General features: G+C 45.0%; 1 protein-coding gene and 2 long non-coding RNA genes across 11 annotated transcripts in view; 2 read left to right on the forward strand and 1 right to left on the reverse strand.

Annotated features, from left to right (window-relative positions):
* Positions 1–1,366, reverse strand: part of RCAN1 (regulator of calcineurin 1) — a 94,788-nt gene extending 93,422 nt beyond the window's left edge. Inside the window, exon 1 of one of the 3 annotated variants that reach the window (XM_049104791.1) lies at positions 1,337–1,366. In XM_049104791.1, the coding sequence (XP_048960748.1) occupies positions 1,337–1,351 (15 nt within the window). In that variant the 5' untranslated portion in view covers positions 1,352–1,366. Of the gene's footprint in view, positions 1–291; positions 550–635; positions 677–1,336 lie in introns of those variants that run through there. The other 2 variants (XM_049104792.1, XM_025450030.3) reach the window with 2 other exon arrangements.
* The window catches only part of LOC125754166 (uncharacterized), a 45,599-nt gene continuing 20,526 nt past the window's right edge, over positions 777–25,849 (forward strand). For 2 of the 5 annotated variants that reach the window (XR_007407696.1, XR_007407693.1), the window contains exons 1-2: positions 779–1,173; positions 1,872–2,012. This is a non-coding gene — a long non-coding RNA (uncharacterized LOC125754166). Of the gene's footprint in view, positions 1,174–1,871; positions 2,013–25,849 lie in introns of all 5 variants that reach the window. The other 3 variants (XR_007407697.1, XR_007407695.1, XR_007407694.1) reach the window with 2 other exon arrangements.
* On the forward strand, positions 6,163–11,625 carry LOC112661918 (uncharacterized). 3 transcript variants are annotated; one of them, XR_007407701.1, is made up of 4 exons: positions 6,163–7,333; positions 8,569–8,710; positions 10,316–10,443; positions 11,065–11,625. It is a non-coding gene; the product is annotated as an uncharacterized LOC112661918 (long non-coding RNA). The 3 variants fall into 3 exon arrangements; XR_007407700.1 differs by having other exon boundaries at positions 6,172–7,231; XR_007407702.1 differs by lacking the exon at positions 10,316–10,443 and having other exon boundaries at positions 6,178–7,231.

Consider the following 25,849-nt stretch of genomic DNA (forward strand, 5'->3'; position numbering starts at 1 on the left):
GCACCCGCGTCTCCGGGAGGCGAGGACCAGCCGCGGTCCACGGCGCGGCGCCCGGAGCCCCGCCTCGGGGTGCGCGCGCGGCCCGGCCCGGCCCGGCAGGTGCTCGGGGACCCGGGAGCCCCGGGGAGCGCGCCCCCGCCCGGCCAGGAGCGGCCCGCGCGCGGCGACCCGCGCTGCACCGGCTGCCCCGGGCCCCCGGCTGCACAGGCTGCCCGCGCCGCCGCCTCCGGGCAACAAGTGTCCGCCCTCCGCCCTCCGCCCTCCGCCCTCCCCCGACGGCCCGGCCCTCACCCGGCACAGGCCGTCCACGAACACGCGCGGGTCCAGGTGGCAGGCGATGGTGGCGCTCGGCAGGTCCTGCAGGTCCACCTCCTCCATCTCGCAGTCGATGAAGCTCCAGTCGCCGCCGCCCTCGTCGGCCTCGGCCGCCCCCGAGAACGGCGCGAAGGGCCGCAGCGTCCCCCCGGGCTGCGCTCGCGCCTCGGCCGCCTCGGCCGCCGCCCGGAGCCGGGGCCCGGCCACGGCGTCCTCCATCCCCGCGCCCCAGCCCGCGCGCCCCCGTGCGCCCCCGTCGGCCGGGCCGGGCTCGCGCGCGCGCCCCTCGCGCTCTCCCGCCCGCCGACTCGGCGGCTCACCCCCTCCGGCTCCCGTCGCTGCCGGCGGCGCTCACCGGGGCTCCCCCGCCCCGCTCCCGACGCGGCCTCCGCGCGCAGGCCCCGCCCAGCCCCGGGGGCGGAGCTCGGGAGGGCTTAGCGGCGGGCCCTTTAAGGCCGCCCCGCCCCGCGGTCGACGGTGCCCCGCCCTTCCAGGAGAGGAAGCCAATAAGGGAACGGGATTGTCCTCACGTGACCCTCATGCTACCGCCCTCAACCCGAAGCCTCGCGGTGGCCATACTGGTTAGGGGCAAAGGCCTGTTCAGCCAGTTCCACTTTTCCGGCGGCTGGTGTCAGCTGCGCGGCGCCAGGCAGCGTCTTGGGCGCCGGATGGTACCTGGAGCCGCAGCGCTTCTCTGGTTCCCCAGGCGGTGACGTTTGGAGGCTCGCAGGCCAACTCTGGGGGGATTTAAGCGAGATTCAGTTTTGGCTGTGGCTCCGTGGCTATCGGCAAGCGGTTAGATGCTTACCGTATATGATCGCATATAGTCGCAGCAGGCGATGCACCAGCCTTATTTTTGTATGTCCGCTTATTAGTCATCATTGTTCAAAATTTAAACAATGTAAATTTTTGGGTTACCACTAAGTGCTATCTACAAGAGGAGATAGATAATGAAAGGAAGAAGCATCGGTCCCTACCATTGGGGAGTTTGTAGAGGGAAGGCGAGCGGTTAGATGCTTACCGTATATGATCGCATATAGTCGCAGCAGGCGTTGCACCAGCCTTCTTTTTATAAGTCAGCTTATCTATCATTGTTCAAAATTTATATGATCAGAAGTGAGTATTTGGGTTACCAGTAAGTGCTATGTACAAGAGGAGATAGATAATGAAAGGAACGAAGCATCGGTCCCTATCATGGAGCTTATAGAGGGAAGGCGAGCGGTTAGATGCTTACCGTATATGATCGCATATAGACGCAGTAAGCGTTGCCCTAGACTGTTGACGGCAGTACCTTATTTTTATCGTTGCACTAGGCTGTTGACGGCAATACGTTATTTTTATATTTCAGCTTATTAGTCACTCTAGCATTGTTCAAAATTCACATAATCAGAAGTAAATGTTTGAGTTACCACTAAGTGCTATGTACAAGAGGAGGTAGATAATGAAAGGAACAAAACATCGGCCCCTACCATTGGGGAAGTTTATAGAGGGAATGCACAAGTTCTCAAAACAGCTTCTCTCTCTCTCTCTCTCTCTCTCTCTCTCTCCCCTGGCAGGCAGAATAGATGGAATTCCTTCGCCGTGAAAGACGACGTGATGCAGTGAAAACCTAGGTCTGAATTTCAGCTTTGCTGTTAATGACTGGGACGAGTAACTTGCGTCTTAGTTTCCTGATCTGAAAAGTGGGGTCATATATGGTAAGAGTCCAGGAAGGGCCCAGTACATGGTAACCCTGTTTATGTGTATAGGGTTCCTTGGAAGGTGTAAAATCAGACCTGTATTTTCTCCTAAGGTAGGCTTTCCCTATTTAGTTATGAATTGTAAGCAATTATAATAAAAAGTATATCTGGGACTCCTGGGTGGCTCAGTGGTTGAGCGTCTGCCTTTGGCTCTGGGCGTGATCCTGGAGTCCAGGATCAAGTCCCTCATTGGGCTCCCTGCAGGGAGCCTGCTTCTCCCTCTGCCTATATGTCTGCCTCTCTCTCTGTGTCTCTCATGGATAAATAAATAAAATACTTAAAAAGCATATGTCCAGCTAATAACAGATTTATTCAGAACATGCTGTGTGCTATGATTGACATTGTGGCAATCTCACAGCGATGGGTGGCCACCAGGAGCTTAAATCCAAGTGGGGTAGTAATATGCATGCAGAGATAATTGATGAAATAGAATGTGATCTAAGGATTAAGAGATGGAGGAGCCATCCTACATTGCTGATGGGAATGTAAAATGGTGCAGCCACTTTGGAAAAACAGTCTGGCAGGTCCTGAAAAAGTTAAACATAGAGTTACTCTTGGACTCAGCAATTCCTTTCTAGGTATGAACCCAAGAGAAATGAAAACATACGTCCACACAAAACCAATAGTCAAAGGTTCATAGCATTGTTATTAAAAGTAGTCCCGTTGAGCTGAATGTGGAGCCTGCCTAGGATTCTCTCTCTCTGCCCTTACTCTGCCCTCCCCCACTGGTGCTCTCTCTGTCTCTCTCTCAAAAATAAATAAAATAAAGTAAAATAAAATAAAAATAGCCCCAAAGTGGAAACAACCCAAATGTTCACCAACAGATGAATGGGCAAGCCAGATGTACAGCTATACAATGAGATATTATTCAACCATAAAGAGGGATGAGGTTCTGATACGCAGTATAACATGATGAACCTTGAAAACATTAAGCTAAGTGAGAGAAGCCAGTCACAAAAAGCCATATACTATATTATTCCATTTATATGCAATGTCCAAGAGAGGCAAATCCACAGAGATAGAAAGTAGATTAGTGGTTGTCAGGGGCTGGGAGAGGAGAGAAGATATAGTAAGTGCTGAAGGGTATTTTCTTTAAAAATTTTATCATTTATTTGATATAGAGAGAGAGCGCAAGGGGGCAGAGCAGCAAGCAGAGGGAGAGGGAAAATCAGGCTCCATGCCTGAGGTGGGGCTCGATCCCAGGACCCCTTGATCATGACCTGAGCCAAAAGCAGATGCTTAACTGACTGAGCTACTGAGGCACCCATAAAGATTTTTTTTTTTTTTTTTTTTTTTGGAGAGAGGTAAAGAAAATGTTCTAAAACTGGATTGTGGTGATGTTTGCACAATTCTGTAAAAATACTAAAAGTCACTGAATTGTACTTCAAAGAGTTAATTTTATGGTATGTGAATTCTATCTCAATAAAGCTGGTGTTTACCAAAAGGAGCATGTGCTAAAGGCCACAGGGGATCGGATGAATTGTGGCACAGTGGGTGACATTGCAGAGTTGAAAACTCTCTGTAAACTCGGCCAGACATTCTGAAAAGGGTAACAAAGGGGATGTGGCACCAGTTTTGGAAAAACAACACCCAGCCAACCCGTTGCTGGGTGGGTCTCTGTTGTCATCACCCTTAGGACAGGACGCTCTTTCAATCCGGGCTTACCCTAAGCTGCTTAGAGCAAGCAGAGAGGACCTGTGGACAATGCTCGTGAGCGGGGAAACGCACCAGGAGAAAGAAACCCAAAATGCATGCACAGCCAGCCATCGCAGCTGGCCAGCTGCTGAGCTGAGAGAGAAAGGCACAAGTTCAAGCTCAGGCGAGTGGGAAAGACAAAGTCACCTGTCCCTGACTTTGGAATGCTGTCAGCCAGCACTGAGACCCAGACACAATCACGTATTCCTCCTGTGACTTTGGATTCCCACCACTATCTCTCTCCTTTCCCTCTCCAGGCAGCAAATCAGAGACAGTGACATTTTTTTCCTAGTTGACTGGGTGATCCCAATGATAATACCGATTTCTTTTGGGTAGCTTTTAATTAATGGGTGTAGACATAAACTAGCTCACATGATCCTCACAAACAAGTATTATGACTCCCAGTTCTTTAACTCAGAGAGAGGGAATGACCCTCCCACAGGCAAACGGGCAGCAAATGGCAAAGCAGAACACCACCCCTGCTCTCATCCTGCCCTGCCTCTGCCCCTTGGGACTCAAGGACACAGAAGAAATGGGAAGGAACCAAAGAAAAACTGGGGAAAAGGGAAAGGAGAGGAGAGGGAAAAATGAGAGGGAAAGAAATGAAGGGATGGGACAGGAATTTGAGAGCGAAGGTAGGAGGTGCTTGGAGTTAAAATGCAGGCCAAGGTGATGATCCTAAGGAAGGACCCACCCTCAGGTCTCAAGGCCAGGACTGGGCATGATGGTGAAAGATGGAGAGCTCTTGCATATCAGAGCAAAATGACGGAATCTCTCAATAATTAGGATTAACGTCATGTCTTCTGCATCTAGATGTGTGCCTGGGTTCTTGCCCTGTTGCAGGCAGCATACTTGGTAATAAAATGTCAGATTCTCCCTTCCACTTAGAAAATAAACTTCTATAGGGATGCCTGGGTGGCTCAGGGGTTGAGCATCTTCACCTTCGGCTCAGGGCGTGATCCCCGGATCCTGGGATCGAGTCCCACATCGGGCTCCCCACATGGAGCCTGCTTCTCCCTCTGCCTGTGTCTCTGCCTCTCTCTCTCTGTGTGTGACTATCATAAATAAATTTAAAAAATTAAAAAAATAAAATAGGGGATCCCTGGGTGGCGCAGCGGTTTGGCGCCTGCCTTTGGCGCAGGGCGCGATCCTGGAGACCCGGGATCGAATCCCATGTCGGGCTCCCAGTGCATGGAGCCTGCTTCTCCCTCTGCCTGTGTCTGCCTCTCTCTCTCTCTCTCTCTCTGTGTGACTATCATAAATAAATAAAAATTTAAAAAAATAAAAAATAAAATAAAATAAAAATAAAAACAAAAAACAACATCAACAAAAAAGAAAATAAACTTTTATAGTAATTGCCATCTTCGTCATGCCTTATAAATGGAAGACAATCAGACGCCTATGTCTATGCTTTCACCGACCCTAACGCCAACGATCAGTGTGGCCTCTCCCAAGGAAGAAAAAAACAGAAAATATGCTGTCAACAGCACAGGTGGAAAGTAAGCAAAAGATGCCACTTAACTTTGATCGCAGACGTTTCTAAGGTTGAAATCCAACAAAATTAGAGGCAATATTTTAAGAGCTGTTGTACCATCAGACAGGTACAGAATTGCTGACGTGTCCTTCGGGAACTGTTAGCTGGTCATCTTTTTCCACCTGTGGTGATAGAATCCAAGACCTACCCCTGCTTCCTGGGAGGGCATCTAATACAGAGCCTTCCCTTCTCCTTGGCTTGCAGGAGCAGATTTCATCCAGATGTTCAGAAACCCCAAAGGGAAAAGATCAACGTGGGCCAAGAGCTGCTCTCAGAGCTTTTTTTTTTTTGAAATGAGGGAAGGGACACACATTTTCACAAACAAATCTTCCCATTTCCCCAGTGCATTTTCCTCCCCTAGCCCCTTCCTGCACATCAGTCCTTGTGATGACCGAATAGAAGAGAAGAGCCGCTCAGAAAGCCACGGTTGGTTATTTCTGTTCTTAGCATCTGTCTCTTACATTTAGTGCAGCCCAGTTATGCAAACATGCCTGTACCCGGATAAGCCAGCCTATTCATTTGCCAGGTGGGATAGTTTCACTGGATGACACTTTCGATTGCTTTCTATTCTGTTCTGGAAATTGAAGGGGGCCATGTGCTGTAGGCACTCGCTGAATGCTTATTAAATGAACCAACGGCATTTCTGCACGCTCGAGAAATTATAGACATTTAAACATTTTATTTAAGATAGAAGGCAAATAGCTGACTTTCTGAGTGTCTGCTATTACAAAGGATGAAGTGCTCCAAAGGCTGCTCAAATGAGTAAACACCTCAAACACCTCATTTGAAAATTTGGTTTTGTTACCTCCTGTAAAATGAATAAAAATATATACTGGTTTGTTGTTGTTGTTATTTTGGACTTTTTTTTTTTCCTTTTTTTAGGGAAAGGAACCTTCCCCCTGATCAAGCCTAATTCAGTTTCATTCTCAAAATGCACTTGTAAAATCCCTGTTATTTTCTATGGTCTTTGGATGTTTCTTAAATCAGAAAGCTAGAGTTTATAAACCAGGTTTTGAGAGAAATATTGGAATTTGATCCCTTTGCCTTTCCACATTTAGAAAGTTCCCTGGCTTCTATATCACTGTAAGTTCTCTTTCAAGGTAGCTGACACCTGTGTGGTTTTTATGGGAGTTGGGGTTCTTCTGGTTGCAAGAAACCAAAACCTCTGGGGCCAGGTTTAAGCAGGAGAGAATTTAAATTAAATGTACGGTGCCTTACGGTAGCCAAGCGCAGCCATGCAGCCAGGCCTCAGGAAGGCCCTAAAAACAGGACCTGGGTGGTTATCCAGGGTGCCATTTGGGCCATCTTGAGGTCATCGTGAGGTCTTCCTTTGTATTGAGCTAAAATCCTGAGTCCTGTCATAGTGTTATGCAATCTCCTGTGTGGCTTCATAAGACAGGTATATCCCTGGTCTAAGTTTCAGTTCTGTCTGTTAGTTAAATCTCTGCGGTCAAGGGGGAATCACCCACTGTCTTTGACTGCTCCTCAAATCCTCTTGTATAGAAAGGTGATGTAAATAGCTTCCTGTCAGAAGTGTTGAGGAGCCAGAAACAGTGTCCAACCTCTGTCTGGCACAGAAGAGAGGCTCAGAAGGGAAGATTATAATTATACTCCTGGCCCTGGGTCTCCCACTTGGAGACCCCCTTCTCTCTTTGGTGTTAAAGTCCTTTAACAATGAGATGACAGGTAAATAGACCTTCCCCTCTGGCCAGTTTCCAGGGAATGAATACCAGGGCAGAGGTCTCCACCTGTTGGGTATGGTTATTGAAAAGACATGACTGCCAACTGACCTGTGACTGGACCCAGCCACCTGGAAGCTCCTCACTACCTCCTTTGTCTTTGGAATGTGGATTCCACTGGCATTCCGGCTCCCAGAGGTGGAGAGACACCACCTGGAGATGGTGATGGGGTGTTGAGAACACCAGTGCGGTACACGTGGCTGAACCCGGTTAGGGCCACTTTATCAACTTTTAAGATTTGGTGTTAGGGTGCAGGGACCCATTTATATGCAAGTTCTCTTGCTTATTACTAAACCCACCACCTACCAGCTGTGAGTGGCCTGCCTCTTTCTTTGGTATATCCTGACCCTCTGTGTAGAGGGGCCAGTTTTAGATTACACCTGGGAAGTTCCCAAGAGTGTTGCGAACCAACAAGGTCTAGGGACAAGTGAGCTCTTATGCTTATGAGCTTTTATGTTCTTTTTTTTTTTTTTTTTTTTTTTGAGCTTTTCTCTTCTGATTGCAAGATGGATGAGACATTAACAACTGGTCCCACCTCATACCCAGTCTACTGACAGCCTATCCTTGGAAGGCACCTATGTGTGCTGTGCCAGCCTGTCCTGAGGTCTAGCTGAAGGCACTGTCATCCTTCCAACAGGAGATATTTCCTTTTAGGGAGTGGAGTAGGACATTACTGGTACCTCTCCCATTGCCCTTCCTCAGGGATGGTTTTTAAGCTCTGTCATGGATTCCTTCTTTGATTTTACCCTATAGCATGGGAAAATCACATCTCATTTGCCTGTGATTTACAGCAGTGTCTGGTGTGTTAAATAATGATGATCTAGTGCTCATGAATGCACATGGAGCAGGGCTCAAGTGACAACACTAAGCCAGCTTCATTCAGGCCTGACCCTACCAGGGCTCTAGGGACTCTCATTCTCATTTGGAAGCTAGGAATATGGTGATCCACAAAACAGACAAAAATTCCTATTCTCATGAACTATACTTTCTAGTGGTAGTAGTGGGAGGGGGAGCCATAAATAAGATAAATACATTTACATGTTGATCATAAATATAAAAAGTGTGATGATTAATACTAAGGAGCAAAAAATAAAGAGGGCAAGAGCAACTCGGAATGTGTGCGCATGTGTGCGTGTGTACAGGAAGGGAAAAGATTTTAGCTAGGTTGGCCGGGAAAGGTAATGTAAAGAGTAAAGACCTGAGTAAAGTAGAAAGAGTAAAGATAATGTAAAAGTAAAGACCTGAGGAAGGTAGAAAGCACCATACCCACTTCTAGGAAAGAACATTCCAGTCAGGGGAGCAAATGCAAAGGCTCTGAGGCAGCGGCTGCCTCACCTGTTGAAGGAATAATTCAAAGGCCAGTGTGGCTGGGGCGAGTGATCAGAGCAGTGAGGAGTGTCAAGTCAGAGAGATGATAGGGTCAGGTCCTACAGGGCTTTGTAGAGCACAATGAGGACTTTGGTTTTCACCCCCCATTGAGACAGGGGCCAGTGGAGAGTTTGAACAGAAATCTACTAACATGACCTGACTTTCTTATAACTATTAGGAAGGCTCACTCAAGAGCTTTCTGCACAGTACACTGTGTGGGGACAGAAGCTAGAAACCAGTCAGGAGGCTATTGTAATAACCCACGTGAGAAATGATGGGGACTTGGATCAGTATGGAAGACCCGAAATGGAGACAAAGTGGTAAGATTCTCTATATTCTGAAGGTTCAGCCAATGGGATTTCCTTCATGCATTATTTTCCTATTGATATTACAAAATAGGATGAGCTCAGTGGCTAAAAGGACACAAAAAGTTATAGTTCTAAAGATCAGAAGTCTAGAATGGGGCAGCAGAGCTGTGTTGTTTTTGTAGAGTCTAGAAGAAAATTCATGTTCTTGTCTCTTTTTTTAAAGATTTTATTTATTTATTCATGAGAGACAGAGAGAAGCAGGCAGAGACATAGGCAGAGGGAGAAGCAGGCTCCATGCAGGGGGCCCGATGTGGGACTCAATCCCAGGACCGTGGGATCACGCCCTGAGCTAAAGACAGATGCTCAACCGCTGAACCACCCAGGCGTCCCTGATCTTGCCTTTTCTTCAGGTTCTAGAAGCTACTGCATTCCTTGGCTCATGGCCCCACATCACTCCAATCCCTGCTTCCACCATCACATCTCCTTCTCTGACTCTGACCCTTCTGCCTCTCTCTTATAAAGACCTTTATGATTACGTTGGACCCACCAGAATATTCCAGAGGAATCTACCCATCTCTAGGTTCTTATCTTAATCACATTTGCAAAGATAACATACTCACAGGTTCCAGGTTTTAGCATATGGAAATCTTTGTAGGGGAGGGCGCATAATTGTATCTACCATACTTAAAGAAAGAGAGAGGACAAGGCTGATTCTGAGGCTGGTCTGCGTAGTCACAGGGAAGGAGCCACCTCTTACCTAAAGACTGAGAGGAGCAGGTTGGGGAGAGGGCATTATCAGGAGCTCACTTTGGGGCAGTTTAGGCTCAAGAGACCACTTAGGCTTGCAAGTAAAGCCATCCAGGAGGCAGTTGGGTAGAGAATCTGGAGTTTAGGGAAGAAGGCTGGAGGCATACATGTGGGAGATGTAGGTCTAGATAGAATGTAAAGTCATGAGGCTGTCCAGATCCCCTTTGGAGTGAGGGGAGGGGTATGAGCTCAGACATTAGTCAGCGGTGGTGCCTGGGAAGGTGGGCAGGGGTGGTGTCCTGGAAACTGGAGACAGAGAGCTTCACGGAGGACAGAGGGGTCTTCCAAGTCCAATGCTGCCAGAAGGTCAGCTTCGAGGAGGATTGGGAACTGAGTTTCGGATTTCACATCTTGGAAGTCATTACTGGTCTTGGCAAGAGAAATTTTGGAGAAATGGTGGGAGAGAAATGCCTAATTGGGGAAAGAAGAATTGACTTCAATGAGTCTGTCTAAGTAACTGTAAAAAAGAGGCTGTGCTATAAGGGGTGGACAGAGGAATGGGATAGAAGCTGGAAGAAATCAGAGTAAAGAAAGGGCTTTGTTTGTATTTACGACGGGGGGAGAAATCCAGGTCTGTGTGCTAATGGAGATGACCCAGTAGACAAAGAGAGCTTGATGACTGGGCTGAGGAGGGGGATTTCTGGAGCCATCTCTGTGCATATGGGAGGAAGGGCACTGGTACAAGAGTGGAGAGGTGGGTCCAGATGGGAGAATGGGATCTATTTATTGCCCTTGAGAGTAGGTAGCAAGCTCAGTACAGGTGCAGGTGGGGATGGTGAAAGTTCCCTGCGGTTGCTCCCGTCTTCGCAGTGAAATAGGAAGTGACACCATCATCTGAGGGTGAGGATGAGGAGTGTGGCATTGAGAGTTTAAAGGCAAGAGAAGAAAATTTGAAGTAGTCTTCCAGGAATGCGGAAGAGTGACTACACTAGGGAAAGGTAGGAGGATTACAAATGTAGTATGGTATAATATATGCACACAGTATGTACATATATGTGCACGATTATAATAATATACATATGCATCAATAGATGTCAACAAATATATTTATATATATTATGTATAATATAACATATACTACAAAATAATCACAATCAACAGTATCAAATATATGCGATATGTAATATACCAGTTATTAATATAAGTTCATCTGTTGTCTATGAATATAGAAATATATCCAGATAATGTATGTAATAACTATTAATAAACTAGATTATATAATTAAAAACATTTATTTGTATATTATGTCTCCACTCTATTCATAAGTACACATGATGCTTTTTATAAAACATACATAGAAATGGATATATTAAAAGTGTAAGAGAAATAAATACAAATTTAAATGTTTATTTTATTTATTTTTAAAGATTTTATTTATTTATTTGAGAGAGAGAGAGAGCAGGAAACCCAGGGGAAGAGGCAGAGGGAGAGTCAGACTCCCTGCTGAGCAGGAATCCCTATTTGGGCTCAATCCCAGGACCCTGGGATCATGACCTGAGCCTAAGGCAGATGCTTAACTGACTGAGCCACCCAGGTCACCCTATTTTATTTTTTTTAAGGTAATCTCTGTGTCCAACATGGGGCTTGAACTCACAACCTGGAGATCAATAGTCACATGCTCCACTGACTGAGCCAGCCAGATGCCCCTTATGCTTATTTTTACCCTCATCTTTTCCAGCTTGGAAGATCAAAAGAGCCATGTCTTTATCAACCATCGAAAATATTCTGTTTTCTCAAAAATCTTCTGTAACTCTGTTACCTATTAACGATGTCTTATTGAGAGTGATGTGATTAAAAGTGCTTCATCCTTTTGGGAAATCATAATGAGCCACATGGTGGGTATTATGTACTCCGCTTACTAAATCAGGATATTCATGTTTGAATCCCATCTGCCAAACATGCCAGGGTTTGTTATTATTTATTATTACTATTACGTGATGCAATTAGTAATTTTCCGTGCTCCTTGATGTCAGTGAGTTGCTCTTGCAAATTAATTGGAAGTTACTCATTTTTATATGTTTCACAAATGCATTTTGAAATGCACAGAATCCCTTGGAAGCTTTTTAACAGGTTAGGAAATGGTGTTTCCAAGTTTTAAAGTGTGAGCTGTGAGAGCTCTGATAGATGTCACACATCGTTTGTTGGCAGTAAAATCACTAATGATAGAAACCTTTCCAAACTACTGTTTTCAAAATGTTCTCCCCATAGTGCATGTTTCTGGCGAAAAGTGGTTCTTTTCTCATTCACTATTAAAAGTCGCCTTGACCCTGAAGGGCCAGGTTAAGTTTATATATTTATTTTAAACGACTGACAAGGTGCAAACTCCATCAGTTGGCTGGCCGTTGCTCCCACCCGGGGTGAAGTGCCGCCTCTGGCCCTTTGTCTCTGGCCACCAAGCATACCATTGTCTAGCAGGCATCTTTATAGGGCACTTGTCCATTTTTATGAGGATTAGTTTGGTTAAAAATCTGCAAATTCTCTTCATGGGAATTTGGGATCTGCAGGAACAGCAAAATTTGGAAAGCAGAGAAGGTGTGAAGAGCTGTGTCAACCCACGCCACCTGGAGCTCCAGCTGCCCCCTTCAGGGTGCCTTGAGCATCCTCATGGCACCTGCCAGTCTGGCTCCTGCAGCGAGAATGTGTACCAGGGTTAATCCACATGGCAAAGCAGCACAACATTCCTTCCTCCCTTTTCTTTCTTTCTTTCTTTCTTTCTTTCTTTCTTTCTTTCTTTCTTTCTTTCTTTCTTTCTTTCTTTCTTTCTTTCTTTCTTTCTTTCTTTCTTTCTTTCTTCCTTCCTTCCTTCCTTCCTTCATTCCTTCCTTCTTCTTCCTTTCTTCCTTCCTTTCTTCCTTTCTTTCTTTCTTTCTTTCTTTCTTTCTTTCTTTCTTTCTTTCTTTCTTTTCTTTCTTCTTTCTTCCTTTTCTTTTAAAGATGGAAACCAATATAAACAAAAGTCCCAGTATTTTTCACTCATCCCAATGAGTGACCTTGACCTAGTAGGGCAAATAGAATGCACGAAACTCCATCAGGGACTGCTTCTTCCACCTGGATTGTCTCACTCTGACCTGGGATTGTGATTTCTGGCTGTGGGTTGTATGGGGCTTTAGCAAACTCTGCCCCTTCCACCTCCCCAGCTCATGGCTGGCGTCTGACATAAAGGCTAATTTCCAAGGAACACGTCAGATCAAAAGGCCAACATGAAAGTCATCATCTTTCCCAACAAACCCGCTCATCCCACTGTGTTCTGTTTCAATTCACACTCTGCCATCTGCCCAGTCACCAGGGAAGAAAGCAGTTCTGGAAACTGCTCCCTCCACCTTACACTTTACACCCTCCTCCCCCATTCCCCACTCCAGGTGACCACATTCTGTCCACGCTTCCTGTGGAATACTACTGGCTGAGTTTACCCCATTGTCTTTATCCCCATCCCCAGTCTCTTAGTTCAGAGCCGTGGCATTTCTTATGTGGGTCACCTTAGCTGGGTGGCACAGCCAAGGACTTGGGAGACTTCTCCACCCATGGTTGAGTTAATCACCAGGAACTTGGGAGACTTCTTCACTCATGGTTGAGTTAATAATCAGAAACTTTCAAGGATCAGGGGTCCAAATAAGGATCATTAAATTTTTTCCCTCCTTTCACCAGCCCCTCAGGTGAGATCTGGTGTCCCTGTGCAGTCCCCTGTATGTCGCTCTCTTTATCACCTTTATCAAATATAATGATCATACTGCATCCTAACACTTCCTTGTCTTTCTTCCACATTGTACCGCGAGCCTCCTGAGAACGGGGAGGCTGGGGGTTCTCCTTGCATGCTGCGTGATGCCAGGCACACAGGTGTTCAACATCTGGTAATTACAGCACCTGCCTGTAAGAATCTGTGAATCCCAACCCCAAGCCTGGGATAACTGGCTACTGTGGGAATGGATAGATGATGGGCAACCTCCCTCCAACAAACAGAACAGTGCATTTTATCAGACTGCTTCTCAGAGTTTCCATCAGTGCAAGCTGGGCGACCTGAACTGAAGCATCCTTTAGTACCCTGAAGCCACTCTGCGAGGACGCAGACAGCGTAGCCCTCAGACAGTCTGGCTCAATTCAGGAGCACATGTTTTATTTAGCCTGTCAAAAAAGCTATTCTGGGATCCCTGGGTGGCGCAGCGGTTTGGCGCCTGCCTTTGGCCCAGGGCGCGATCCTGGAGACCCGGGATCGAATCCCACGTCGGGCTCCCGGTGCATGGAGCCTGCTTCTCCCTCTGCCTGTGTCTCTGCCTCTCTCTCTCTCTCTCTCTGTGTGACTATCATGAATAAATAAATTAAAAAAAAAAAAAGCTATTCTAAAAAAAATTAATTAATTTAAAAATAAATAAATAAATAAATAAATAATAAGAAAAAGCTATTCTACAGCAATGTTGTGACTGTATGCATTTCAGACCATCTATTCACCTCTCTTCCCACCTTGGGGCTAACTAAGCAGATCTTAAAGGGGATCTGTGGGTTCTTCATCCTAATCAGTTTCCTCACACTTGCATTCATTTTCCAGGGCTCACATGGCTTTTTGTGGAACAAGCATTTTTTGTTTTAATTGAGGTATAATGGGGCCCTTGGGTGGCTCAGTTGGTTGAGCATCTGCCTTTGGCTCAGGTCATGATCCTGGGGTCCTGGGATTGAGTCCCGCATCGGGATCCCCGCAGGGAGCCTGCTCTCCTTCTGCCTGTGTCTCTGACTCTCTCTGTGTGTGTCTCTCATGAGTAAATGAATAATTTTTTTTAAATTGAGATATAATGAACATACAGTGTTGTATCAGTTTCGGGTATACAATGTAATGATTCAACAGTTTCTCAGTACTCATCACCCAGCAAGTATATTTTTAAAACCACCTTATTGGGGCTCCTGGGCGGCTCAGTCCTTTAAGCATCTCTTGGTTTTGGCTCAGGTCATGATCTCAGGTCCTGAGATTGAGCCTCACGATGGGCTCTGAGCTCAGCGGGGAGTCTGCTGGACATTCTCTCCCTCTTCTTCTCTCTCTCCCTCTGCTCCTTCTCTCACCCTCTCTCTCTCTCTCTTTCAAATAAATAACTGAAATATTTTAAAATGAAATAAAACCATTTTATGGAGATATAACTGGCATACTCTAAACACATTCAAACTGTGCAATTGGTAAGTTTGACATACGTGAAACCGTCACCACGATCCAGAGAGTGAATGACAGTGTACGTATGCATCGCTGGTGAGTTTCCTCAAGCTTCTTTTCCATGGCACCCCCAAGTCACCTCTGATCTGCCTCCTGCCACCAGAGAGGAGTGGAGCTAATCTGTATTTAAGCTTTAAGAGCTTCCTTGTTCTGTCTTCTCTTTATCTACCTTCTTTGTTCTTAAATCATTGCTTTATGACTTGATATCTCTCTAGAGTTTTAGTTCAATTAAAACCCTTCGTTAGTCTGCTGAGTTGGTTCTGTGGCCTCTAAAGCAATTTTACTTTGCTGGTTTATCTTGCTTGTTGTCTTATGCCTGGTGAGCCTGACTTCATGAAGAAAGAAGGACTGGGTGGCCAGCACGCATTTCCTTTGCTGTTAAATGAGACATTTCCCTATGGCCTCTTGTGCAGGGGGGATGCCGAGTGGCAGCTCAGTGCAAGGAGGGACAGGGTTTCTGGTGCGGTAACTGTTGGCCTGTCACATAGCATCGAGCCAGCTAGCAGCCTGCAGTCCTCCAAAATGCCAGAGCGAAAGGCTTCACTTGGGGTACCAATATCAACGAGCAAAGATTTAGTATCCCTCGGATAGCTTGGTCAATATATTGGAAGAGGTATCTGGATTTTTGCTGTATTCTCTTTGCTGTGTGTATGCACATGTGTGTGCATTTGTGTGTATGTGCGTATTCATATGTGTGTGCATATATATCATGAATATTTGTGTGCACGTGCAGTTATGTGTATGTGCATATGTGTAACTTGCATGTTTATGCATGTCTGTGCATATGTACACATCTGTATGGACACACACGCACAGCATGTATACGTGCATATGTGGGTAGTATGTGCATATGTGTGTATACACATGTGTGCATGCATATATGTGCAGGTGATATGCACACATGCATGAGTAGAGGTCATGTGTATATGTGCATGTGTGTATGTGTGTCCGTGTGCATGCATATACACGTGAACATGTGAGGGTGTGCATGTCTGTGTACGCTGACTGGTATGACTGTTCCCTATACAGAGACTTCACGTAATCCCTGTTTGCACACTAATCCTGTGCTAAATCTGGCCCCGGGGCTGCTGTCTCTTCTCTCAGCCACATGGCTCCTTGGAGATTCTCAGCTTCCTCCAAGGCTGCATTTGTTTGGATTTCTTACGTTTACTAAGTTGGGTTGAGATGGGGCAGGCTGAGCCCCCGTGCAAGCAAGCTGAGGGGAGCATCCTGTCTCTCCCTCCCAACTACCCTTCACGGGCCCGTCTAGGTGTTTCTCAGTCATTTGTGAGACCAAGACCATCTCTCTACAATGTGGAAGCACCATCACCAGCTTATTTTACTTGATAAAGTTTTTTCTCCTACTAAAACCACTTCACCTGAGTATTTGAATTTATTTTGAGTTGGAAGAGAATCAGAGGCTGTTTTTCCCCCCCACAATGTAGACCTTTGCTCAGGGTGATCATTTCCTCATCAATCAAGTGAGTGGGGGTGGAAGGGCATATGTGTTGGGGGGTTCCTTTCATGCAGGGGAAATCCCTTCCCTGGAGCCCCAGTGTTGTAGATGGTATTGAGATGAAGATGTTCCAACAATTCCTTACCATCAGCCAACACTTCCTTTCCCTTTCTTTCTTTCCCTTTCTTTTTCTTTCCTTCTTTCTTTCTTTCTTTCTTTTTCTTCTTTCTTTCTTTTCCTTCCTTCCTTCCTTCCTTCCTTCCTTCCTTCCTTCCTTCCTTCCTTTCTTTCTTTCTTTCTTTCTCTCTCTCTCTTTCTTCTTTCTTTCTTTCTTTCTTTCTTTCTTTCTTTCTTTCTTTCTTCTTTCTTTCTTTCTTCTTTCTTCTTTCCTTCCTTCTTTCTTTCTTTCCTATTTTGTTTAAATTCAATTTGCCAACATAGTATAACACCCAGTGCTCATCTCATCATCTACCCTCCTTAATGCCCATCACCCAGTTACCTCATCCCTCCCCTATCCTCCCCTTCCACAACCCTTTGTTTCCCAGAGTTAGGAGTCTCTCATGGTTTGTCTTCCTCTCTAGCCCCCGCCCCCACCCCAGTTTCCCTCCTTCCCTTTTACTATTCCTTATATTCCACATGAGTGAAATCATATGATAATTGTCTTTCTCCAATTGACATATTTCACTTAGCATAACACCCTCCAGTTCCATCCATGTCAAGGTAATTGGCAGGTATTTGTCCTTTCTGATGGTTGAGTAATATTCCATTCTATCTATCTATCTATCTATCTATCTATCTATCTATCTATCTCACATCTTCTTTATCCATTCATTTGTCAGAGGACATCTCAGCTCCTTCCACAGTTTGGCTGTTGTGGACATTGCTGCTATGAACATTGGGGTGCAGGTGTCCCATCGTTTCACTACATCTGTATCTTTCAGGTAAATACCCAGTAATGCAATTGCTGTCTCATGGGGTAGTTCTATTTCTAACTTCTTAAGGAACGTCCACACTGTTTTCCAGAGTAGCTACACCAGCTTGCATTCCCACCAACAGTACAAGAGGGTTTCCCCTTTCTCCACATTCTCGCCAACATTTATTATTTCCTGTCTTGTTAATTTTAGCCATTCTCACTGGTGTGAGGTGGTATCTCATTGTGGCTTTGTTTGTATTTCCCTGATGGCAAGTGATGTGGAGCATTTTTTCATGTGATTGTTGGTCATGTGTATGTCTTCTTTGGAGAAATGTCTCTTCATGTCTTCTGTCCATATTATGACTGGATTGTTTATTTCTTGAGTGTTGAGTTTGATAGATTCTTTATAGATATTGGATACTAGCCCTGGATCTGATGTGTCATTTGCAAATATCTTCTCCCATTCTGTAGGCTGTCTTTTAGCTTTATTGACTGTTTTTTTTGTTGTTGTTGTTGTTTTGCTTTTTGCTGTGCAGAAGCTTTTTATCTTGATGAAGTCCCAATGGTTCATTTTTGCTGTTTCCCTTGCCTTCTTAGATGTGTTTTGCAAGAAGTTGCTGTGGCCAAGTTTAAAAAGGTTGTTGCCTGTGTTCTCCTCTAGGATTTTGATGGATTCTTGTCACACATTTAGATCTTTCAACCATTTTGAGTTTATCTTTGTGCATGGTGTAAGAGAATGGTCCAGTTTCATTCTTCTGCACGTGGCTGTCCAATTTTCCCAGCACCATTTATTGAAGAGACTGTCTTTTTTCCAGTAGATTTTCTTTCCTGCTTTGTCGAACATGAGTTAACCATAGAGTTGAGGGTCCATTTCTGGGCTCTCCTTTGATCTATGTGTCTGTTTTTCACCAGTACCACAGTCTTAATGATCCCAGCTTTGTAGTACAGCTTAAAGTCAGGCATTGTGATGCGCCAGCTTTGGTTTTCTTTCTCAACATTCCTCTGGCTATTCAGGGTCTTTTCTGGTTCCATACAAATCTTAAGATTATTTGTTTCAACTCTGTGAAGAAAGTCCATGGTATTTTGAAAGGAATTGCATTGACTGTGTGAACTGCTCTGGGTAATGTAGACATTTTCACAGTGTTTATTCTTCCAATCCATGAGTGCGAAATGTTTTTCCATCTCTTTGTGTCTTCCTCAATTTCTTTCATAAGTGTTCTAGGTTTTAAAGCATAGATCATTTACCTCTTTAGTTAGGTTTATTCCTAGGTATCTTACGATTTTGGATGCAATTATAAATGGGATTGATTCCTTAGGTTCTCTTTCTTCAGTCTCATTGTTAGTGTATAGAAATGCCACTGATTTCTGTGCATTGGTTTTGTATTCTGCCACATTGCTGAATTGCTGTATGAGTTCTAGCAATCTTGGGGTGGGGTCTTTTGAGTTTTCTATATAGTATCATGTTATCTGAGAAGAGGGAGAGTTTGACTTCTTCTTTGCTAATTTGAATGCCTTTTATTTCTTTTTGTTGTCTTATTGCTGAGGCTAGGACTTCTAGTACTATGTTGAATAGCAGTGGTAAGAGTGGACATCCCTGTCATGCTTCTGATCTTAGGGGAAAGGCTCTCAATTTTTCCCCATTGAAAATTATATTCGCTGTGGGCTTTTCATAGATGCCTTTTATGATACTGAGAAATATTCCCTCTATCCCCACACTTTGAAGAGTTTTAATTAGGAAAGGATGCTGTATTTTGTCAAATCCTTTCTCTGCATCTATTGAGAGGATCATGATTCTTGTCTTTTCTTTTATTGATATGATCTATAATGTTGATTGTTTTACAAATGTTCAACAACCCTTGCATCCCAGGAATAAATCCCACTTGGTTGTGTTGAATAATCCTCTTAATGTACTTTTGGATCCTATTGGCTAGTATCTTGGTGAGAATTTTTGCAACTATGTTCATCAGGGATATTGGTCTGTAATTCTCCTTTTTGGTGGGGTCTTTGGTTTTGGGATCAAGGTAATGCTGGCCTCATAGAACGAGTTTGGAAGTATTCCTTCCATTTCTATCCTTCGAAACAGCTTTAGTAGAATAGATATTATTTCTTCTTTAAATGTTCAGTAGAATTCCCCTGGGAAGCCATCTGGCCCTGGACTTTTGTTTCTTGGGAGGTTTTTGATGACTGCTTCAATTTCCTCATGGGTTATTGGTCTGTTCAGATTTTCTATTTCTTCCTGTTTCAGTTTTGGTAATTTGTAGGTTTCCAGGAATGCATTCATTTCTTCCAGATTGCCTAATTTGTTTGGTGTATAGTTGCTCATGATACGTTTTAAAAATTGTTTGTATTTCTATGATATTGGTTGTGATCTCTCCTCTTTCATTCATGGTTTTATTATTTGAGTCTTTTTTCTTTTTAATAATTCTGGCTAGGGGTTTATCTATCTTATTAATTCTTTCAAAGAACCAGCTCCTGGTTTTGTTGATCTGTTCTACAGTTCTTCTGGTCTCTAATTCATTGAGTTCTGCTTTGATCTTTATTATTTCTCTTCTTCTGCTTGGCTTAGGCTTTATTTGCTGTTCTTTCTCTAGTTCCTTTAAGTGTAATGTTAGCTTGTGTATTTGAGATTTTTCCAATTTTTTTTTGAAAGAAGCTTGTATTGAGATGTATTTCCCTCTTAGGACTGCATTTGCTGTATCTCAAAGATTTTGAACAGTTGTGCTTTCATTTTTGTTAGTTTCCACGAATCTTTGTAATTCTTCTCTAATTTTCTGGTTGATCCATTCATCTTTTAGTAGGATGCTCTTTAACCACCAAGTGTTTGAGCTCTTTCCAAATTTCTTCTTGTGATTGAGTTCTAGTTTCAAAGCACTGTGGTCTGAAAATATGCAGGAAATAATCCTAGTATGTTGGTATCAGTTGAGACCTGATTTGTGACCCAGTATTATGTGGTCTATTCTGGAGAAAGTTCCATGTGCACTTGAGAATAATATGTCTTCAGTTGTAATAGGACAGAATGTTCTGTATATCTCTGTGAAATCCATTTGGTCCAGTGTATCATTCAAGGCCCTTATTTCTTTGGTGATCTTCTGCGTAGGAAATTTGTCCTTTGCTGAGAGTGCCATGTTGAAGTCTCGTATTATTAATGTATTATTATCTATGTATCTCTTTACTTTACCTGGGAACCACCCAGGCGTCCCAACCCTCTAAGTATGATATAGTGTTCCTCTTCATCTCTTATTACAGTCTTTGGATTAAAATCTAATTCATCTGGGATCCCTGGGTGGCGCAGCAGTTTGGCGCCTGCCTTTGGCCCAGGGTGCGATCCTGGAGACCCAGGATCGAATCCCATGTCGGGCTCCCGGTGCATGGAGCCTGCTTCTCCCTCTGCCTATGTCTTTGCCTCTCTCTCTCTCTCTCTCTGTGACTATCATAAAATAAATAATAAATAAATAAATAAAATCTAATTCATCTGATATGAGGATTGCTACCCCAGCTTTCTTTTGAGGTCCATTTGCATAGTAAATTATTCTCCACCCCCTCATTTTCAATCTGAAGGTACCTTTAGGTTAAAATGAGTCTCTCACAGACAGCATATAGATGGTCTTGCTTTTTTATCCAGTCTGATACCCTGTGTCTTTTGACTGGATCATTTAGCCCATTCACGTTCAGAGTCACTATTGAAAGATATGAATTTAGTGTCATGATATTACCTATACAGTCCCTGTTTTTGCAGATTGTTTCTTTGGGCTCCCTCCTTCACTTACAGGGTTCTCCTTAATATTTATTGCAGAGCCAGTTTGGTGGTCACATATTCTTTCAGTTTCTGGCTATTCTGGAAGCTCTTTATCTCTCCTTCTATTCTGAATGACAGCCTTGCTGGATAGAGTATTTTTGGCTGCATGTTTTTCTTATTTAGTACCCTGAATATATCCTGCCAGCCCTTTCCAGCCTGCCAGGTCTCTGTGGATAGATCTGCTGTTAATCTGATATTTCTCCCCATATAAGTTAGGAATCTCTTGTCTTAAGTTGCTTTTAGGATTATCTCTTTATCTCTGAAATTTGCAAGTTTCACTATTATATATTGGGATGTTGATCAGTTTTTGTTGATTTTGGGAATGGATCCTGTCTATCTCTTGGATATGAATGCCTGTTTCCTTCACCAGATTAGGGAAGTTCTCAGCTATGATTTGTTCAAATATACTTTCTGGTCCCCCCCCCTCTCTCTCTCTCTACACCCTCTGGAATCCCTATATTATTCTTTCTCAAACTGTCACATAATTCCTAGAGTCTCTCCTCATGGGCTCTTGTTTTTCTCTTTTTTCCTCAGCTTCCTCCTTTCCATTGACTTGTCTTCTACATCATTCACTTTCTCTTCTGGCTCATTAACCTATAGCAGTTAGAGCATCCAGTTTAGACTTTATTAAGAATAAAATATTCTTAATTTGGCCTGATTAGATCTCAATTCTGTAGTAAGAGACTCTATAGAGTCTTTTATGCTTTGTTCAAGAGCCACCAGTAATTTTATAATTGTAATCCTGAATTGTATCTCTGACATCTTATTTAAATCCATATCCATTAGATCTGTGGCAGAGTGTTACTTCTGGTTCTTTCTTTTGTGGTGAATTCTTCCTTCTAGTCATCTTGTCCAGTGCAGAATGGCTCTCTGGGACTGTGCTCCACCGGTAGCATGTCGCTCTGTTGGTGGACAAGAAGCTCCAGGGACAGCCAGTGTCCTTTGAAGATGCCAACTGAGCTTGCAGAGGCACTCCTTCCAGGAATGCAGGGACTGTGCCCAGGAGCAGAGTCAAACACTCTAGCCAACCCTCTTGATAAAGATCATCTAATGAAGCTTAGTCTTACCATACAATCTGTCAGCTGTGCTCCTTATTATTACACGAGTTGAAAACTTATGTCCATGTGATAACCTACATATGAGTCTTTATAGTAGTTTTACTCATAATTACCAAAAATTGGAAGCAACAAGATGTCCTTGAGCAGGTGAATGGTTAAATAATCTGTGGTGCATTCAGATAATGGAATATTATTCAGATCTAAAAAGAAATGAACTTTCCAGCCTACAAAAATATCGGGAGGAATCTAAAATGCATATTGCTAAGAGAAAGAAGCCAATCTGAGAAGGCTGCATACTGTTTGATTCCAACTACATGACATTCTGGAAAAGGCAAAACTATGGAGACAGAAAATGGATCAGTGGTTGCCAGGGCTTGGATGGGGGCATCGGGGAGGGATGAATAGGTGTCACACAGAGGAGTTTTTAAGGGCACTGAAAATACTCTGCATGACATCATAATGATAGATATGTGCCATTATACATTTGTCCAAACCTATAGAATCTACAACACCAAGAATGAAACCTAAGGTCAACTATAGACTTTAGATGATAATAATGTATCAATATTGGCTCCTCAGTAACAGAGATGTACCTCACCAATGCAAGATGTCAGCACAGCAGAGACTGTGTGCTGTGTGTGGGGTGAAGTGATAGACGAGAGTGCCCTTGACTTTGCACTCAATTTTTCCAGTAATCCTGTACTGTTGTTGTTGTTGTTTTTTTAAGGATTTTATGTATTTATTCATGAGAGACACATACACACACAGAGAGAGAGAGAGAAGCAGAGACACAGGCAGAGGGAGAAGCAGGCTCCATGCAGGGAGCCTGACATGGGACAGAATCCGGGATCTCCAGGATCACGCCCTGGGCTGAAGGCGGCGCTAAACCGCTAAGCCACCTGGGCTGCCCCCCTGTACTGTTTTAGAACAGAATCTATCAATTTTTAAAAATTGTCTAATAATATGGCCACAAAACTTGATGGAGAAAGCAAGAAAGTTAAGTCAACTTGCCAGAACAGACTCATTACAAATTGTACCTCTCCAGGGTAACATTGTTGAAAACGTGTCAAAATAATGTTTTAGAGTACCTCATTGTAAAGGGGTCCTCCCCCACCCCACTCCCCTTCCAGGTACTCCCTGCTGAAATAAGGAGGGTGAAGCCCTCCTCTGTTGGGGCCACTCCTAGCAAATTGCTGGGTAGGGGAGAGCAAGCCATGCCAACACTACCACCTAGTGGTCGAAGGCAGACTTGCAAAAGCGTGGCTTGGGGCGATGCATTTTCTGCGAAGTTAATCCCTATGCCCACATCCCTTTATAAATCCAGGAGAAAGAAGGAATGGGGGAAGGAGGGAGGTAAAGGGGAGGGGTAAGGAGAGCTCAGCTGTCCAAGTGGCCACGTACCTAATATTTTCCATCAGACAGACCGACCAAGGCAGAAGGGTCAGATGAGGAGAGCCCAGAAGGCTGCTATATGGGTAAGGTACTGAAGGATCCGAAGGATCTGTTTGCTTAAACGTGTCTCTGCAACGTAACAGTGCCTGTACACACTGCTTGATCTCGATTCCCACTGTACACCACTGGCCAAAGCACAGGGACCCCCTCATTCAATGAGTCTCTAGCAGGGGCTTCTTCTGGACCAGGCACTCTCACAGCTGCCTGGGGGGAATGCTATGTCTACAAGACTGTCCATGCCTTCTGGAAACATGAGCAGCCTTCTAGCCCTCTTTCCTGGTTGCAAAGAGATGGACCCCTTGACTAGGAAAAGGGAGCAAGAACACATACCTTGGAGGGTGACTCTGGAGCCAGGAGGAGGGAGAAACCGGGCGCCTGGCCAAGCATCATCAACTGCCAGGTGCTTGGGGGAGACCCACAAGGCAAGACGCAAGGAGGCAGTGAGCAGGAGAGTGGGCTCCCCTCTGGCTCTGCTTCAGGTCTGGGGGGACAAACAGATTCAGCAGCCTTCGGCGAAATACTTAGCCGGTTAACAGGTGGCCGATTGTGGGCAGCTTTGCCTCGACAGAGGAGCATCCGTATCATGAAGGGGCTCCAGGCGGACTTTCAGCCCCACAGCTCTTTTCAGATTGGCCTATGCTACGGGTTCTGAGGGTTGCCAAAGCGATGGACTGCTCGCTGGGGGGACTACAGCAACAGGAATGAGGGACGCCTGGGTGGCTCGGTCGGTTAAGCATCTGCCTTTGGCTCAGGCCATGATCCTGGGGTCCTGCAATCAAGCCTCACGTCAGGGGTCACTGCTCAGTGGAGAGTGTGCTTCTCCCTGTCTCTTTCCTCCTTTTCCCCCACTTATGCTCTCTCTCAAGTAGATAAATAAAATCTTTAAAAAACAAACAACAGAAATGTTTGTTGACATGAACCCTGCTTTGTCAGGGTTCATGGTTCTAGAGGCCAGAAATCAAGGTGTCAGCGGCGTCGTGCTGGCTCCGAAGCTCCAGGGGATGATCCTTCTTTGCCTCTTCCAGCTTTCGGGGGCTCCTGCTGCTCTTGGCTTGCGGCTGCATTGCTCTGGCCTCTGCCTCCATCCTCATATCACCTCCTCTCCAGCGTCTCTGATGCTACATCCCTTTTTTTTTTTTTAAGATTTTGTTTATTTATTCATACAAGACAGAGACAGAGACAGAGAGAGAGAGAGAGAGAGAGGCAGAGACACAGGCAGAGGGAGAAGCAGGCTCTATGCAGGGAGCCTGACGTGGGACTCGATCCTGGGACTCCAGGATCAGGCCCGGGCTGAAGGCGGTGCTAAACTGCTGGGCCACCTAGGCTGCCCGCTACATCCCCTTCTATAAAGACACTGGCCACTGGATTCCAGGTCCCCCTAACCTAAGGTGACCTCATATTAACTCAATCACCTCTGCAAAGACCCTGTTTCCAAACATTCACAGGTGCTGACAGTTAAGACGCCAACACGCCTTTCCAGGGTCGCCTTCAACCCAAGCATCCTGCCTGAGTCACTTTGTAGACTAATCCACCAAGAGCTGCGTTCTTCCCCCGTGGGTGCTGGAGCTGCTTTCGCTTTGGTGTCACATCAGGAAAACACAGTGGTTCAGGGTTGGTGTTTCTGGTCCTTTGGTGGGTCCGCAGCTTCGAGCTCCTCTGAGTTAAAAATCATAACTTTCACGCCGTGGGAGCTCCCTTCCCTGGACTCCCGTGAACTCCATGGCTATTTCAGGAAGGATCAGGATTTTCCCTGGAAAACAGCAAGGGCCCCAGTGTTGTAGATGGTGTTGAGATGAAAATGTTCGAGCCATACCATCAGCCACCCCTCTTGATAAAGATCACCTAATGGAACATAGGATAACTACCTGCTTAGCTGTTTCTGCCCCAGCAAAGGGCCGTGTTCCCGCAGCCTGGCCCGTGGCTACCCCGGGACATCGTTGATAACCAGGATGATTCTTACAAAAAGATCACCTCCCGTGGTGTCCTTCGGCTCCCAAATGCCCAGTGCATTACTTCGGGAGGAAAGGGACTGTGATTCCACCTCGAAGCAGCTCCTTAGTGGCTGGTAGCAAATTTGAACAGGTTGTCCCCACTGGAAGGTGAGCAGGTACTTGATGGGGGTCATATGGCTTCTGGGCCCCCCTCCCATGGCAAGTGTTCAGCATACATGATCTTGCAGCAAACAGACAAAAGATTTCTAGCTAAAGCCAGGCCACGTCCATCAGCCTATCCCACTTTGCTGCTTTGTTTTCTCCTTGAAGCTCATCATCTGCATTTTTTATTTATGATATTATCAAGATTTGGGGTCACTTTGTTTTGCCTACACTCCTGCATTAGTTGCTTATGGCTGCTGCAAAAAAAAAACAAAACAAAATAAACCACCGCAAACGTAGTGGCTTAAACCCACACAGACTTACTGTCCTGTAGTTGTAGGGATCAATGCCGCAGCGGGTGTTACTGGCCTCACTAAAATCAGGG

The sequence above is a fragment of the Canis lupus genome, chromosome 31 (assembly GCF_003254725.2).
Source record: "Canis lupus dingo isolate Sandy chromosome 31, ASM325472v2, whole genome shotgun sequence".
Taxonomy (NCBI): domain Eukaryota; kingdom Metazoa; phylum Chordata; class Mammalia; order Carnivora; family Canidae; genus Canis; species Canis lupus.